This window comes from Chamaea fasciata, unplaced genomic scaffold (genome assembly GCF_029207755.1).
Source record: "Chamaea fasciata isolate MVZ Bird 193981 ecotype frontalis unplaced genomic scaffold, bChaFas1.0.hap1 SCAF_3, whole genome shotgun sequence".
Lineage (NCBI taxonomy): Eukaryota > Metazoa > Chordata > Aves > Passeriformes > Sylviidae > Chamaea > Chamaea fasciata.
The window spans coordinates 112,323,258-112,341,368 of record NW_027094088.1 but is presented as its reverse complement, the minus strand read 5'-3'; the positions used below and the strand labels follow the sequence as shown (position 1 = coordinate 112,341,368).

Sequence of the window (18,111 nt, the reverse complement as noted above, 5' to 3'; positions counted from 1 at the left end):
GCTTGGTTTGTGCTTGGGTTTGTTTCCAGGGGAGGTTTCAGGGAAACCCCAAAGGATTTTAGGGAGGAAGTGGATGCTCAGCCTCCCAAATGCCTGTGATCTCTCCCCAGAATATTGCAGGGAGGCAGGGCCATCCCTGGCAGGGAAGGGCACAGAATTCCTCACTCCAGGATCCCAGCCTGGCAGCAGCAGTGGGACGCTGGTTTGGGATCTGGCTCCCAAACAAGCCCAGCAGTATCTTGGGCACAGACTCAGCTGGAGCCGATTTTCTCCTGAGGCTTTTCCCGAGATAGAAATCTCCTGATCAATAATTTTTCCTGCTGTAACTGCTGTGTTTGGTGAGAGGAGCCATAGCTCCGGTTCCACGTCCCCGTTTCCCTGTGTGAGGGTTTGTACCCTGGGATGAGGAAACAGAGGCGACAAATCCCGTTAATAATTCATTCCCTGCTCCCAGGAGGAGGGCAGGGTGAAGTGCTTTACACTCCACTCCTCTGCGCTACAAAGCGCCCTCGATTTTCCCTCCTGGATGATGCACTCCTTGATAAAAAGCAATTTCACTGGAATTGCTCCCGTTCTGCCCAGCAGTGCCAGAAAAGCCACCAGCTCCTGCTGGAGCCCAGGAAAGGACCCGCTGCCACCCCTCCCCTGGTGATCAGCGCCAGGTGATGGGGCCTTCAGGGAGCACCTGTCCCCTTCATGGCCTTCAAGGGGTCACAGTCCATGGAGGGATGGGGGTTACAATCCATGGAGCCTTGAGGGATGAGGTCACAGTTCACGGATCCCCAAACAATGAGTTCATTGTTCATGGATCCTTGAGGGATGGGGGTCACTGTCCACGGCTCCCAGGTGCCAGCTCACCTGTGACAGGTGAATGGGACCTGTCAGATCCCACCTTTCCCACCAGGAGCCCGCCCAGGCCATGATGTGCAGCCAACCCCAAATCCCTCTGCTCTCATTCCCACTCCTCCCAAAGGCTGAGCCGCTGGTGGGGCACAGATCCAGCCCCTGGCTCCAGGTTCCCTCTGCTCCTCACGTCCAGGTGCCCACGGAGGTGACAGATCCCTGTGACAGTGACTGAGCCTGGGCAGGGACCTGGCACTCACTGTCCTGGTCCCGTTGGAACAGCCTTTCCCAAACGCCATCCAAGAGCAGAAATCTGATTTTAACCTTTCCTCCTCATTATTCCTGTGGGAGCACAGGCTTGGGAAGTCACTGGGAATCAATCACGTGCCACACACCCCCCTAATTGTGTTTAATGAGGGGAGCAGTGGAGAGAGGCCAGAGCAGCTCAGGAAGGGATGTGGGATCCAGGGAATGGGGATGGCCACGGCACAAGGAACCACACGGGGGCCAAGGGGATTTATTTTCCCATCTGGAAGAAGGAGAGTGAGACCAGGAGCCTTTGCTGTTCTTTGGCCAATAAATTGGGAACTTCTGAATAAAGCCTGGATTGCATGCGTGGTGTTCTTCCCCTGGGCTGCCACGGGTCCCTCTGCAGGACTGACCCAGCCTGAAGAAATGCTGTTTGTTTTCCTCTCTCTGTGTGTGCAGAAGGAACAAGCACTTCTTTTTCCAGTTTAATTAGGGTTTCTCATTAAAGAATTCCCCTCCCAGCATGTTTGTTTTTCCAGCAGGCACAACCTGAATATAACAAAACAATCCACTCTCAGCTGCTGGACTGATGGAACAATGAGGAGTTTTCCTGCTCAAAATGACAGAAAGAAAAATGTAAAAGCTTTTAATTTTTACTTTCTCCCCCTGAGGAGGGTGGGAAAGCCTTGGGAATGTGAAAAGGAAGGAGCAGTGGGATCCGTGCTGGAGCTGAGGTAACCAGCAGAAAGATGAGTTCATCCCACAGCCTCTCTGGGTTAGGAATAACCCCTTTGGAGTTTATCAAAGTGAAATTATCCCAGTTGTTTTACTCTGTTTTTAAGGGATGCTAAAGCAGCAAACCTGCAAGCCCTGACGAGGATTTAATTCCACTGCCCCAAGTTTTTCACCACTGTTGATGCCACCACTCCTCACACAGAGAATGAAGGTGTGGGTGTGCTGGGACCTGCAGACCCAATCCAACAGAAATCCTTCACGGGAATGAAATGGGATGTGGACACTGCAGTGGCAAAGACATTTTATTACAGAGCTGCTTCCACTGCCTCCACCTCCCCAAGGGGAAGAACTGGAGGAGCAGCTTTATTTCCCAAAGGTGTCAGGACAATGATGTGGAATGGGCTTGGAGAGGCTTTTATAAACCACGGGATGTGCTCCCTCCTGGGCAGTCTCACTCTGCTTTTTATTTTTTTTAACACTGAACAAATACAAAACAATCCAATAAAAAAAAAATGAAGAGCAGTAAATCGGAGAAATGGGTCGCCTTTAAAAGCAATACTGTTGACTGAGGTGAGGCCCCAAATAGGTGATCTGGGGAGGGAAAAGCCTCCCCAGGTCTGCAGCACAGATGGCTTTGGATAAATGACTCAGAATTCCATCCAGGATTTGGGATGGGGGCGGCTGCAAGGACAAGTTTTTGGAAGGTAGAAACAAGAGGCACTTAAATCTCGAAAGGTTTTTTACGAGCATTAGGAATTTTCCTACTTTATGGACTTCCCTAAGTGTCTTCCTGAGGTGTTTCCTCCACTGCTGACGGAGGAACCCAGGAGGAACCAGCTTTAGTGAAGGGCCTGGAGCTCCATGGACAGATCTGGATGTCACAGGGGAGGCTGCAGCATCAGTGAACACTTGAATTCCTAGAGGATAAAGCTTTTCCAAAATGCTTCTGCTTGTGCAGGGAACGGCCAGGCTCTTCCCACTATTCTCCACGTCCACCAGATCCCCCTTTTCCATTTTTATTTGTACAATCTTTGCCTCACCAGCTCTCCCCTCCTCGTGCCAGCAGAGGACACGTGAACAACACAGAGGGAGGAGAGGCAGGGAATGGGATCTGGGGACTGGGAAGAAGCAGTGGGAGGAACAAGTTCACTGTTTCAATATTTCTATGGAGTTCTGTCAGGTGAAGGACTGGGGCAGACACTGCTGAGGGACACGGAGGAGCAGCAGTTCACCCTGATGTTGCCAGTGAACACTCCAGTTATTTGCTCTGCAGCTCCTACCTCCTGTAAGATTCCCAGCTCCCGATTTTACACACCGGGAATCTCCTCCGAAATATCCCAGGTTAAAAATAAGATTTAAAAAACAGACATTAAAAATACTCCCTTGCTCCTCCACGAAGGGGAAGGTGGTTTCTGGTCTCTCTGAATCACAGAATTCTCTCTCTCTCCCTCTCCTCGGACAGCTCCAAGTTCTGCTGCTCCAGGCTCCTCTCTCCTTGCAGAGCCTCCTGATGTCCATGAGCTAAAATTTCTGCAGGAATTTGAGCACCAGGTCCCGCAGTTTGACCCTCAGGGGCTCGTCGTTGTCACAGATGATGTGGGTGGAGTCCTCCTCCAGCTGGATCAGGGTCTCTGCCTCCTGCAGCAGCACGATGTGGCCCTTGGCTGTGTCCTCCACCTTCACATCACTGAAGCCGTGCTGGATTTGGGGTGGGAGAGGGAGGGAAATCAGCACAGCTCAGGAAAACTGGGAGAGACCAGGGCACAGGGGCCAGGGGGAATTTCACGGAAATTTCAGGGATCCAGAGGCAGCCACAGCTGTGGCAGGGCCTCCCCAGCCTCACAGGGAACAATTTCTTCCCGATATCCCATCTATCCCTGCCCTCTGGCAGTGGGAAGCCATTCCCTGTGTGCTGTCCCTCCATCCCTTGTCCCAGGTCCCTCTCCTGGAGCCCCTTTAGGCACTGGAAGTCTGCAATCCTGCCCTTTCCCCTGCTAATTATCTCCAAATTATCTCCTGCAGGTGAGAACAAGACCCCACAGAGCAGCAACCGAATTTGTGCAGCTTCCTCAGGAGGCTCCTCCAGCAGGGGAGACGTTTCCATGTTCTTCACTTGGTCACCTTCTCACAAATCTTGTGGAAATTTAAATGCTTTTGAGACTCCCTCAGCTGCTGAATCCAAAAGTTCTGTGAGGCAAGTCACTCACCCAAAAGCTTTGCTTCCATGGGAAACAGGAGGAGCTCAGTGACATGAACCCTGCATGGCAGGACACGGTTCCACAGGGAACAATTCCCTCTATTCTGAAGTGCAGGGACACCCTGGAGCACTTTGGGACTTTCTCCATGTCAAGCTACACTCAAATGGTTTCCCCCCTCTCTGCTGCCAAAGCAGCTCATCTGAGATGTGCAGCAACCTGCCGGAATCCCACCTGGCACCCCAAGGCTCCTCACCTTCTCCAGAGTCTGCACAAACTGGTCCACGGGGATGGAGCCGCTCAGCAGTGGCTTCAGAGATTTGCACTCGGGCACATCGTCACTCACCCGCTTCCTCTTCTTGCTGGCAGGAGCTTGGGGAGGTTTTGGAGGGAGCTGATGGATGAGAAGGAAAAAAAAAAAAATAATCCCACTCTCAAGGATGCAACAGGTTGGGAAACAGGCAAATTCAGAGAGAGCAGCTACTCGGGGAATGAGAACGTGGCTTAGCTCCAGCCATTTTTGAGGACTGGCATTTTAAGCCCAGGTCTAAGTTTATTTGGCAGCAGGAATGAGTGGAGAAGGGAGTAAATGAACAACAGCAGCCTCAGAGCAATTCCATTGCAGCAGTTCAGTGTTTCCAGCACTGCTGAGGGTTTCCAGGGAAGCAGTTTGGCAAGAGGAGAGGAGCCTGTCTGCTGTGCTCTGACACAAATCCTCATGTCCCTGACATTTCCACATTGGGCTCTCTTCCCAAGTGTCCTGGGCCCGGCCAGCTCTGCTGCCCAGTGTGGGGAGGGTTGATCAGTGAGGCCCTGCAGGCTCATGGATCTGAGACAAAGGGGACCAGGGCAGCCACTGCTGAGCAGGTCCCAGGACATCACCTCCTCCTGCAGGAATTCCGGTGCCAGCCTGAAGGGGTTGGCAGGAAGGGAGTGTGCAGGGATGTACAGAGATGTACAACCTCCAGGGGAACTGAAGGCAGATGGTCCCTTCCCAAGTCTGATGTCCCAGGTCATCTCTCTCCTCTAACCCTTGGTCCTGAGGGGTTGACTGATGCTGTTCCTGACTGTGGAAGACAGCAGGATGATCTGTAGCCTCTCTTCAGGAATTATCTCACTTCCCCTTTTATCTCAGCCAGGCACATGGCCAAGGAAAAGAGGGCAGAGAGATTTATTTGCATCCCACTCCCTGCTCCGGGTCTAATTCCTCACCAGCACATGGCAGGGCAAAGCCTCTGCCAAGGGCTCTGCCAGGGGTGGGAAGGAGCTGCAGGAGGGGTTGCTGGGGTCCTGGATGGCAGGAAAAGGCAGAGTTAAGGATATTTTTCTCCCTTTCCCATTAGACTGTACCTGCAGCACGTGCTTGTTGTCCTTAGTATGCAGCACAGCAGAAACTGTTGCCAAGGAAATACCAGGCTTGATCTCCAAGGGCACGAGGGAATCTGCAAGCTGAGGCAAAAGGAGATTTTGTTCAGCAAGTGATCAGCTCAAAACGTACACGAACCCAGCTGTGAGATAAATTGGCAGCGTGGTATTTTTAAACATGGGCTAATGAACTGTAAACACAAAGGCACTGATAGACCGAGAGCTCCTCGGACCTGCCCAGCCTCCTTCCGGCTCCCAGAATTATGGATTTCACACCATGAGCAGGGCAGCAGGAGGTTTGCAGGAACCAGGGCTGGTCTCAAAAACCGTAACAAGCACAAAGAACCCTTGCGTGAAAAGACAATTGCTCCATTAATAATTTTAGCTAGTGAAACTCGTGGTCTAATCCAGGATTGTGATGTTTGTTATGCTGATGGACAATGAAAAATCAAAGTGAGTTTCCTTTCAGTTCCTGACTGCAGAATATCTGGAATAAGAAGAGTTTGTCCTTAAAACCCCAATGTTTTCAATCAACCCACTGCTGTTGATTAGTTTGAAATTATTCCAACAATGCTGCACAAAATCCTTTCCACTGCCTTTTATATAATTCTTCCCTGAGAGACATAAAATTAAGTCTTGGCTTGGAGTTTGGATCTAACACTGCTGGCAGTGCCTGGAGTGGGCAGAGCTGCACCTGCTGAGACCAGTGGAAGTTGGCCAGTTGGGAAGCACCACTTCCAGCCACTTTTCCAAACGAATTCTGCAGAAAACAGTGCTCATGAATGGAGAAAATGATTCCCCGTTCCCCTCCAAGGGATTTCAAGGTGCCAGGATGCCCAATCCTTTTGCCATGAAAGCAATGAGAGGGTTTTTCTGTTGGCTTCCATAGTGGCAAAGCTCTTTTAGTAAGTTCTGAAAATCTCACCTGCCACTGTTAAAGCTGCAGGAACATTTTGAGAGTTGAAATAAAGCAGTTGGTGTGTTGGAAAAACACAGGCTGCATTAAAAATCTCTAAGTTTTGTCTGTATTCCACTGTGGTGAATCCTAGAAATCCAAATGTGATAGAGCAGTTCAGCTCACTGTTACTCTGGGACTCTGTTCAAGGTCTTTAAAGCAGGCAATTTGAATACAGCCTTTATGGTTTGTTGTTGAAGGCAAAGAGAATGAAAATATAAAGACAATCATTGCTTCAGATTTCTCCTGGGACCTAAAAATAGCAGCACTTGCAGCAGTGAGTTCTGCTGCCTTCCCAGTGGTCGGAGGCACTTTCTATTCCAACCACCTTCCTGAGGAGGATCGATACAAAACGGGCTCTGATGAAGAGCAAAATGACAAAACCTGCGAAGAGAAAGATCCTTAAAGAACAAGGAACCAAAGTCTCCTCCTGCCACTGAAGCATTTTGCTATTAACATTTCTGCAGGTTTTAAACAGGCTAAACAGCAACACTTGGATAATTTACAGTCAGAAAGACAGTTGGACAGGCATTCATTTTTATCTCCTCCCCAGCTCACAGCCCTCCCCATGTGGCAGCCAATCCTTTTATTATAGAAACTCAGTGACCCAGACCAAAAAGGTCATTTAATCACATCCAGTAATTCACCCACCGAGGCCAGGCAGCACTGCTCCACTCCTTTCAACTGACCTCCTGCACACACAAATCACAGAACTCCTCCAAAATGCTGCATTAAAGAAACCCTTTTCACACAGGCAGCAAGTCTTGTCTGAACTCCAAGCCATGGCAACTCCACTGTTTCCCCTCACAAGTGGATTCAAACTTTAATTCTCCTGGCAGCCAGGAAGCCGTGTCTCATTTCAAGGTTGAATTTGTCCAACTTGCAGTGGCTGCCTCTTGTTGTGCCTTTGTGTGTGAGATTGAAAAGCCCCCCACCATGCAGGAATAAATGAGTCTTCCTTCCAGTCATTATCCCGAGCCTGATGTCACACGCTGGCACCAGGAAAGCCACCAAAGCAGGGACACTGAGATCTAACACCACATTAATCAGTCCCCTGCCCATGGATGAGCACTTGGACTGCCCCAGGATAAATCTGGGGGGGATGTGTGCACTACTTCAGTTTTTAGCTTGGGATGTTCTCCTCTTGTGATCAGAGCTGTCTGCCCACGCTAAACCAGAGGGAAGGTATTTTTAGCATTAAGTCTTTCCTGTAGGGTTGCATTTTCCACCCCAAAAGGGGATTTGACACACACCCTGCGAGCACAAACACTGCTGTTGGCCGAACTACAGATGTTGATGAAGAACAACGTGGGTTAAATCACTCTTAAGACTCTCCTAAAGACTTCAACGGGGACAACTCTCCCCGGGCTTAAGTTGCCTTCAGTCACCAACCAAAAATCCTCTTGATTCGGCAATGAGGGGCTGAACAACCACTGAGGATGGGACCTGAAACTCCACAGTAAAAATAAAATTAGGCTGGATAATCAGTGAATAAAATCAGGGCAGGACCAGACTTTCAGCACGCATCGTCTGGCTCCTGTGGAGGATTCTCCCAGGGACAGACAAGCTGGATGTACAACAACATTTTAACATCCCAGCTGCAGTAATTTCTTCTTAGGTTTTTGGGACACCTCCCCAAACATCTCCCTTTTCCCTTTTTTACCTCTGGCTTACACCGGAGAGGGTGCAGGAAGGCTGACCCAGCAGGGAGAGGCAAAGTTTGGGCTGAGTGAGGTGAGCTGCATACAGAGAATAAGCAAATTGACCAGCAGTTAAAATCCTCTGAACTTCTGGGATCTGAAATCACTGATGTGTACATTAGATTGTAGCACGTGCATTTAGAAAGGGGCCCAGCTGGGTTTTTACATTGTTAAATGTGTTTTCCAGATTTTCAAACTGCATAAATGTGGCATCTCGGCGTTAAGAGGTGGGATCAGACCAGAGAAGCACATGGGAAACCCCAAACCCTGGATTTCTCTGGCAGTCCTGAGGTGGGGAAAGCACTGGTTAAAGGGAAGAGGTTCCCGGGTAACTCGTGGGCTGCTGCTGCAATTCCTGAAGGGTCATTCTTGAGCCTGCTCCCAGTTTTCATTAATGACCTCAGGACAGGAGGAGGAGGAGGAGGAGTGTTCAGAAGGTCCCACTGAAGTTTGTAGGGCACCTTTAACAGGAAACAGGACCAGGTTATGAGAGAGGAAAAACTCAAAGACCTCAAGAACTGGAGTGAGAAAACCAAGATGAAATTCAACAGCACAAAAAAGAAGTCCAAGGGTGGGGCTAATACTGAGAATTTGTGCTGTGGGCTGGCAGCTGCTGCAAAGGACAGAGGTGAAGGGTCCAGGTTTATTAGTCCACCCCAGGAGAGTCACAAATGTGACATGGCCATGAAAAAGCTAAATGCAAGCCCAGAAAGCAGCAGGCAATTCCCTCCGAGATGAGCTATCTCTCCTACATTGGGCCTGGCAAGATTTCACCTGAACTACTTGTAAATTGTGGGTAATTTCAGTCCAAGTAAGATTCTGAAGGGTAGATTAGGGCAGAAGGAGATGTCTTGTAAGGAGAAACTAAATATCTTGGTTTATTTACCCTGCCAAAAAAAGGAAAGCCAAAGGGAGAATTTGATTATTCTACATAAACGCCACAGGGAAAATACCAACAAAAGGGAAAAATGTGTTTATGCTCAAACATCATGTTAGGAATTAATGTGTGCAGGCCAGCAGTGAGTATGTGTAGGCTGGAAATTAGGATGTTTTTGGCCATCAGAGACAGTGGGGGCTTGAACAGCATCTACTGGGAACAGCAGGGGCAAAAGTCTCTGCAATTTGAATTCTTACTTTTTTTTTTGAGGCACATTATAAACACTGTTGGTAAGCGGAGCTGGGTTCTGGCCATGTAAGCCCTGAGGGCACTTCCATTTCTAGGTGGGAATGATGGAATACAGCTCTGGAGCTTGCTGGGTATGAAGCAATTCCCATCCAGATCCCAGCCCCTGAATAGGATGGAATTTGTAAGGCACAAAAAAATATCCCCTGCCAATTATTAGAGAATCCCAAGGATTTTAAGATCCTCCTGAGTTTAGAGAAAGCCCTGAAGATCACACCTGCAGAGGATTTTACAGTAACTACTCCTCAGCAAAACCTGAATGGAGAGCCTGCCTCATCCTCCATCCCTCCACTCCCCTGCTCCTCAGCAAATCCAGTTTCTGGGTGCAGAAAAGCATCTTTAATAGAACAAAAATTGCTTCAAGGCTGTGCAGTAGCCTTTTCACAAGCAAGGAGGATCTGAAGAGTCAGTATTGTAAGCAGAATTAAAACCACGGTCTTTGTCATTCACTTAAATTTGCATGGTGGTGTCAGGAGAGAAGGATAACTTCCCTCACCTCTTACTTCCTTGCCTCCTCTTATCCCTTAATTTTTAAAGTAATTTAGTCTCTAATTAATTAACTGTTTAAATACCAGGAGCTCTGATGGCCAGGCCCTTGTAACCAGACATGGGAGGAATCTCCAAGAGATCCAGCCTTGGTTTTACAGCCAAGTGCTGGAATTCTGCAACTGTCAGATCCTTCAGAGGGACAAAAAAATGTGGGGTCAAACACACGGGCTGAATTGAAATGTGCCTGTGGATTCGTGACCAGCAGGCACAGGGAACAAGGCAGAGGCAGGAGGGAAACTGGGGGATTTTGCTAATGAGACCTAAAGGAACAAAGGCTTTCCCACCAGAGAACATCCCAGAAATGAAGGGCATCTGTAGAATCATTAGTGGGTGATGTGAGTCAAGTCTTGTCGGGCTTTCAGCCTCCCATTTGACACAACCCAAGGGTTTTAATTCAGCTGCTGAGTTAACCCCAACTTCACAGAGCTGTCACTTGCTGGGGGTCTCCCACAGCTCTCTCTGGAGCAGATTTTAAAGTCTCATTAACTCCACTGGATAAAGAATTGTACCATGAATACCTAAAGATTTTGCTAAATTTACCTAAATTTGCTAATTTACCTAAAGATCACTTGCAAAAGCCCAGATCTTGGCTTTGGGCTTCCACAGAGCCAGCATCCAGTGAGGAAATGAGTTACAGTGAGGTACAGTCTGCAGTTCTGAATTAAATGAATTAAAACTCTTCTTTTTCAAGGGCATGTTCCACATGCAGCTACTGGACCTGGGCTCCAGATCAGCAGGAGGAACCTCGTCCCCAAACCAGAAAGACACCAACCAAGCACCAGGGAATAATTCTGGGTGGGATTCCAAACACCAGAACTCCCTCTAACCACCCAGCATTAATTCTAAACCCTGGCTTTTTGCCAACCCTGTGCCAAAAGAGCAGTTTAAGCAGTATTTAAGGAGTGTAATGAAGGAGATTCATGGCTGTTTAATGAAGCTCTTCCCCAGGAGCCTGGGAGCAGGCAGGGAACAGTTGTTTGAGGAACTTACAACAGGATGGTGGAAAACAGAACCAGCAGAAGCAGAAATTAGGCTCGGATTTGAATGAAAAATGACAGGTAGGGGAAGCAAGGACATGAAATATCTTCAAAGTAAAGGCAGTAAAGCTTGCAGATGCAAGAGATGAGTCATTTGAAAGACATAAAAATGGCACAAATCAAAATATTCAAAATATAGTAACCGTTTTATGGGTCAGAATGTCAAGTCAGGATGGGATGTTGTTGTTGAAGCTGACTGGGAAGAGAGAGCTGAGTGCCTGGCAAGAAAAGTGTTATCTTACAGCCAGCCATCAAAAATGAAAGGAAAAACAAACCTAGACATTAATATAGGCACGCAAAGGCAGGCTGGAAGCAGAAAAGCAGATCTGAGTTCCACCTGACTAAACAGGACCTTACCTGTGGGTAAGACCAATCACAGAAAAGGTACAGCAACAAAAAAAGGCAAAGGGAATGAAGGATAACACATTCCAAGCCCACAAAAGACAGGAGGGAGGAGAACTCTCTCAGGCTGAATGGCCACGAGAGAAGAGACACCACAGTGAGGTGGGAGACGTTATTAAGGAGAAAATAAAGGCTGCACTGAGCTCTGCTGATGTAAATCAGAGGGATTTATCCAGCACTGGTTCTGGCATTGTGTGAGCAAAGTTGGTAAAAGCTGGGAAAGAGCAGTTTTGGTGGAATGTCAGTAGGTGAGGTCCAACCCAGAGAGAGACTCCAGGCAATTCTGCAGTGAGCTGGGAGCTGAGGCAGGGCTGAGCAGCAGAAGCAAACAGGTTGTATTTAATTTAAACAGGTTGTACTTCATTTACTTTTTGTGGGGCTACAGCACATCGAACCCAGGGGGAATAGTCAGGAAAAAAGGAACACAGAGGTCAGAGATTGGATAATGTGGGGTCACCAAAATAAGCTAAGCGTAGGAAGAAGGACAGAATTCAAAACTCCTCAGTCCCTGAAACACAGAAGGAAGTTGGAAAGGTCAGATAAAAGCATGGAAAAGAGTCAAGACGAAAGCTCCATAATTATAACGGCTGTTTTCCTAATTCTTCTCTGCAGTACTTTCTGGTAATTTCACTTGGTGTCAGGCTGTGCCTTGTACACAGACACTCTCCTGACTGGGCTGCGTCCTGAAGAACTTGCAAATTGAGTGTTTGAAGAGCACAGAGCCCTCAGTGAAGTGTCTGCTGCCGGCGCCGAGTGATCCGCACCATTGTTCAGCTGTAATTAAACTGGAGGCACTTTATTTGCTCAGACACTACTGTTTAATTTTATCTGTTTGCTCCAGAAGGTGTTTTCCATTTTCCCATCTTTGTCCTGTGAGCAGACAATGCCTAACCAATTTCCAGGAAGCAGTCTTTTTTTTTTAATTATTATTATTATTATTTTTAAAGTGAAAGGCAGATGCTGAGAAGAAATTATTTAGAGTGTAAAGGTCTGCACAATCCCTGGGAGAGCCATTCCAGCCCGATGCCTTGGGACTGTTAAGAACTCTCTCCAAACAAAGGCTGCTGTGAGTGCAAATCTCATTATCATACAACAGCAACAGGCCTGCCTGACCTGCCTTTGCTCTTCGGTGAAGTGATTGAAATACAGACAAGGTCCAGCAGTGAAAGTAAATTTCCATTAGTCTGACAGGCGGGGATTTGAATCACTTCAAGTCTGGGGAAGGAAATTTCACTCCACCACAGCATCAGCCACCACTGAGTGGTGCCATGCTGAGCCAACCCTTTGGTTTTCAAAAGCTGGGAGAATCCAGAACTCTGAGCTGGGAAAGGGACTGGGGATGTCAGGAGAGGGCCCTGATCAGGACTTCACTGCAGCAGCCATTCCTTTATGAGACTTTCAGGTGAACTTTACACACAAATCCCAGCCCTGCAGCAGGTCTAGCAATTACTGTTTTTTCCAGGGTGGATTTCATCATTCCATTTCAGGCTAACATGGTTTTGACAAATAACAAGCCATTGCAAGGTTTCTAGGAGCTATAAAATGCCCTTTTCAATTGCCACTTGAGCCTGCACAGAACCCCAGAGCTGGTGGGAGCCCATATTAGACAAATGCCCTTTCCGTGCAGTACAGAAATTCCTATATTCAGGAACCCTCAACTACTGAAAAGGGAACATTAAGCAGCAAATACTCCCACATCAGGGAGCCCCATCCATCATGTCTGAAATCTGTCTTGCACAACCCACTCAGCAGAAGGGGAAGCTGCATCCATTTTTTACCAGGACCATGGAGTTCCCTTAAAAAGAAGGAGCAAGATCCTCTTTTGGAGGATGATTTGCATACCTTGGAGCCGGGGAATGGCATCCTGTTAAGAGTCCTGAAGCACAGCCTTGCTCTCAGGAGCCTTTTTCAGGAGCATCACAGCTTTTGCAACGAGTTGTGAAGAGCAGCTTTGGAATATTCAGGGAAATCCCAGAATGGATTGGGTTGCAAGGAACCTTAAATCTCATCCAGTGCCACCCCCTGCCACAGGCAGGGACACCTTCCACTATCCCAGGTTGCTCCAAGCCCTGTCCAGCCTGGCCTTGGACACTTCCAGGGATCCAGGGGCAGCCACAGCTGCTCGGGGCAGCCTGTGCCAGGGCCCCTCCACCCTCACAGGGAAGAATTTGTCTCCAATATCCCATCTAACCCTGTCCTCTGGCAGTGGGAAGCCATTCCCCCTTGTCTTGGCACTCCATCCCTTGTCCCAAGTCCCTCTCCAGCTCCCCTGGAGTCCCCTTTCAGGTGCTCAAAGGTCACTCCAGAGCTTTCTCAGGCTGAACAATCAGCCTGAAGAATCCCTGGACATGGACAACTGCAAGATATTTCTCCTCCCTGAGCATGGATAGCTCTGAAATTAGGACTCCTGTGTGAGTGTAATTGGATGTTATTTGTTAGGGGAGGAGAAACAAAGGCCATTTCTGTCCCTTTTCCAGATTTCTGCTGGACCTCTCCAAGTTAAAGAGAATGCAAGAGAAACCAGCTCGCTTTTCCCAGGCTGGTGAATGCCACATTCCCTACAGAGCATCCTCTCTCCCAGCAGTTTTGGCAAGTGCAGGGAGAGCTGGAATCCAGTCCCCTCAGAGGCTGACACAAGGGACAGGCTCTCGTACAAACGCTCAGTTCCACCCCAGAGTTTAGGTGGAAACCCAAAGCTTCAGTGGAATTTGAATAAAGGGTGAGCCCCAGGCTGGCTCTCTGCACTCTAACTCAGGACCGGTTTCATGCTGGTGGATTGAAGCCACGTTTCACCGGTCTTAAATTTAATGGGATCCAATGAAGATGCCAATTTCCCAAACAATTAAATATACATGCCAGGATGGAGCTGCAGCCAAGCACATTTTGTAATTAAAGCCCTGTCCCTGTCTCCAAGCAGTGGGCTGGGCAGGCTCCTCACAGAAATGGTGTGAAATGGTGGCAGTGGGTGTCGTGGGCTGGCTCGGGGATTTGTTACGTGGGTCCCAGTTCTGCACTTCATATTTGGCTCAACTAAAGGATGCTTCTTCCTTCTACACTCCAATGAAAAGTCACTCAGTATTCCACTTTCCAAAGGGCAGTAATGCCTGCTTGCAAAAAGTCACTGTCACCTTTGATCCAAGGACACATTTGTGCTGATTGGATTGTCAAAAAAATATTTTAAGCTCGCGTCTGTCAGAATATGGGTCACCCCTCGTAATATGGGTACATTTGGATTTGACTTATGGGGTTAATAAATCATTAATAGATGTTGTGGGGATAAGTAATCCACATTTTAGATGGCTACAAGCAATCCATTAACCTGCTGGGCTCCTGCAGCCTGTGGGAATTAACCATTTATGGAAATTGTTGGAATACAAGTGAGCCTTTTCACTGCTTCTTTACCATGACTGAAAACTGATCCTTAATGGGAAGGGTATTTCTAACAGCAGCTGAATTTAGGGAAGGAGAAAGACAACTCTTGGCTACTAACTCCTAGATGCTCTGGATCCTTTCCATGGTCCTGGGGCGCTAATTCAAACTGCTGTGCCTAAAACTTCCTCGTATTTAAACTGGAGGTGACTGGTTGCTTCACTCCTGGCAGAGATCACTGTTTGTCTTGTGGCATGGGATTTTCTTCCAAAGGACAACTCAGCTGAACACAGTTTTTGCTTGCTCACCATCCCAGAATCATGGAATGGTTTGGGTTGGAAGGAACCTTAAAGCTCACCCCACTCCAATCCTGACACCTTTCATTATCCCAGGTTACTTCAGCCTGGACTTGGACACTTCCAGGGATCCAGGGGCAGCCACAGCTTCTATGGGAATTCCAGTTCAGCCCCTCCCCACCCTCTCAGCCAGGAATTCCTTCCCAAAATCCCACCCTAATCTCCCCTTTCCCAGTGGGAAGCCATTCCCTGCATCCTGTCCCTCCATCCCTTATCCCAAAGTCCCTCTCCAGCCCTCCTGGAGCCCCTTCAGGCACTGGAAGGGGCTCTGAGGTCTCTTCTCCAGGCTGAACAGCTCTCTCAGCCAGCCAGTGGGTTTTTTTTCAGTACCCATTAGTTTATGAAATTATCTCTCAAAAATGCCTCTTTCCTAGTTCTCCAGTTGACAGAACGTGCTTTACATGATGAGAGTCAACTGTAAATCCCAGCCACAGGACATCTTTAGGACAAATCCCTTTAATTCTGAGGCTGCACCTCCAGTCCTGAGGACAGTTCTGGGTCCCTGACCACAAGAGGAACATTGAAGGAGGGGCTGGAGCGTGTCCAGGGAAGGGAACAGAGCTGGGGAAGGGGCTGGAGCACCAGGAGCGGCTGAGGGAGCTGGGAAAGGGGCTCAGCTTGGAGAAAAGGAGGCTCAGGGGAGACCTTGTGGCTCTGCACAACTCCCTGACAGGAGGGCGCAGCCAGAGGGGGTCAAGCCCAGAGACAAGGATGAGAGGAAAGATCCTCGAGCAGCACCAGAGGAGGTTTAGGCTGGATATCGGGAACAACTCCTTCATGGAAAGGGAGCTGGAGGAGTCCCCACCCCTGGAAGTGGCACTTGAGGCCGACCACAGCGGCAGCGCCGGCTGTCAGCTCAACTCCACAACCTTAAAGACCTTTTCCAACCACAACAACTCTGCGCTTCCACGACTCTGCAGAGGCTGCTGAGCTGGAATTCGGCTGTGTGAGCACGAACCCCGCCACCCCGTGCCCTGCGGGGAGGGACTCACGTCGGGCATGATCTCGATCTTCTCGTAGCGGCGCTTGTAGGGCAGCGTGAGCACCTCGGCGCGGCGGTAGGACATGGCCGGGGGCTGGCAGTCGATCATCAGGTCGGTGCGGTGGGACTGCGTGGGAGGCGGCTGCGTGTACTGCTCCGGGCACACCACGTGCAGGGGCTGCAAAAAGAGCAGCGTGCAATTCCCATCAGCACCACAAGGAACCGCTCCGGGAGCGGGAGACCCCGCCCGCAATTTATGTCTTGAATCGCTGCTTTTTGATAGCCAAAATGAGAGGAAAAATAAAACTATGAAATAGCTTTTTCTCCCAAATCCTTGCCGGATGAACTAGAAGGAAATGGCAACAGGGGTGGAGCACACATCCCAAGTGTCAACATGTGAGGCTGCAGAAACCTCGGCCGTCAATAATCACGGCTGCGTATTCCTGGAGTTTTCAGCTCCTGGAGTTTTCCAGCAATATGTTAACAAAGCATAAACAGGCTGGTTGCCACTGCAGGGTTTAAGGAAGCCAAAGGAGAAGGCAGTGGTTCTGCAAGCTGCCCTGCAGACAGCACAAGACATCTGCAGTAACATGGAAGGAGATGTTCATCCAAAGCCAGGCAGTGGCAGGTCCATCAGTTTGCAGTGACAATGAGATAAAGTGATGCAGGCATTGTTAGGAGGTTTGGAACAATGTGTATTTCAGAGTTCAGCAAGATAAAACACAGGGAAAAACTCAGCCACGAAAAAAAAATCTGGCTATTATTTTAATTAATATAAATTATTATTTAATTGTCATGAGTCAGAAAGCAAATTTTAGTAGAAACAAATTGCATGGGCCACTAAAGCCCCAAAGAGTCGAGGGGGAACAGCAGATACTACAAGAACTCTCTTTTTCTTAGACCCCTCCTGAAGCAGAGCTCAATGCTGTGTCCTCTTCATGGAAAAAGGGATCTGGCTGTTGTCTCCATTTTTTTGTTTAATGCAACATTTGCTCACAATTCATTTATTTCATTTCAGCTGTGTGAAGAAACACACGAAAAGGCAACAGAAAATTGATTACCTGGACTTCTTTGAGTAATTTAGACACCTGAATAAAGTTGAGTCTTGTGTCAATGGGACAGTAAACACATTTCATTGCCAAGGGCTGATAAGGAGCCAGGGCGTCCAGGTAAGAGAAATCAGGTTCTGGGAAAGAGAAATGTTGAAAACACTCAAAGCCCATTAACAACAACAACGGCCCAATTCCTCTCTAATTCCAGTTTAGTCAAAGCTGTTGCTCAATGTTAATTCTGTTACAGATTCCTCTTCCCTTCCTCCTTCCCCCACCCATTATTTTCAATTAATTTGATGAAAATTACGCCCACAATTAGGCTTACCTTAATCAAGCAACACAGCAATATTATTTCATTTGAACACACTATTGCATGATTTTTGGAACAAATTTAATCAAGACAAAAACACCATCTCTTATTTTTAATCAGCTCTTGTAAAAAGGAAGGCAAAATGTAGACATTTTGAGTCTTGTAAGGTAATTCAAATGCCAAGTTGGTTTTCACTATGACAAAAACGCAGCATAAAGATGATATCTTGATATATAAATATATTTTTTCTTTTGAATCTAAGAGCGAAGTTTAGACTGGTGGGAAACCAAGGGCTCTTTTATTACTGGATTAGAGGTTTGCCAGGGAAAAGTCAGGCACTGAATGGGCTTTTACTCCCACAGAGAGTAATAAAACATTGAGAATAACACAGGAAAAGATTATTTTTTTAGTGAATGACAAATGTAGATCTCAGGTGACACAGGGTAGGATACAGTTAACCTCTTGATTCTGGGGGGTCACCAGCTAATGATGTGGAAAAGATTATGCCATCTCTATCTCCCTGATAATTGTGGGATAGATGGGACAAAGGGAATGCTGGAAAAAAAAAGGGAACTGGTATTAGTTTGATAAGTACAGAATGGGAAAAGAGAAGGGGATGCATGAAAGTCTCATCTGCTGGATTATCCTGAACCACAGTGCCTCCAAGGACACCAGCCAGAGCAAAGTGCAATTCAAGCCTAGCTGGAACACAGCAGGAGGAATTCTCTGGGACCTGCTGAGGCTGTGAAAGGATGAACTTAAAGGAAACTGAAATTCAAAGGCTCCAGTCCAGATTTAAAGAGCCATCCAGGATGTTCTGACATGGCAG

General features: G+C 48.0%; 1 protein-coding gene across 1 annotated transcript in view; it reads right to left on the bottom strand.

Moving 5' to 3' along the window:
* Nucleotides 1-2,266: 2,266 nt before the first annotated feature.
* The window catches only part of INTS9 (integrator complex subunit 9), a 59,822-nt gene continuing 43,977 nt past the window's right edge, over nt 2,267-18,111 (bottom strand). Inside the window, exons 13-17 of the mRNA XM_066180157.1 lie at nt 16,982-17,106; nt 15,931-16,098; nt 5,373-5,471; nt 4,279-4,416; nt 2,267-3,525 (exon numbers count right to left, since the gene is read on the bottom strand). Of these exons, the coding sequence (XP_066036254.1) occupies nt 3,349-3,525; nt 4,279-4,416; nt 5,373-5,471; nt 15,931-16,098; nt 16,982-17,106 (707 nt within the window). The 3' untranslated portion in view covers nt 2,267-3,348. The remainder of the gene's footprint in view (nt 3,526-4,278; nt 4,417-5,372; nt 5,472-15,930; nt 16,099-16,981; nt 17,107-18,111) is intronic.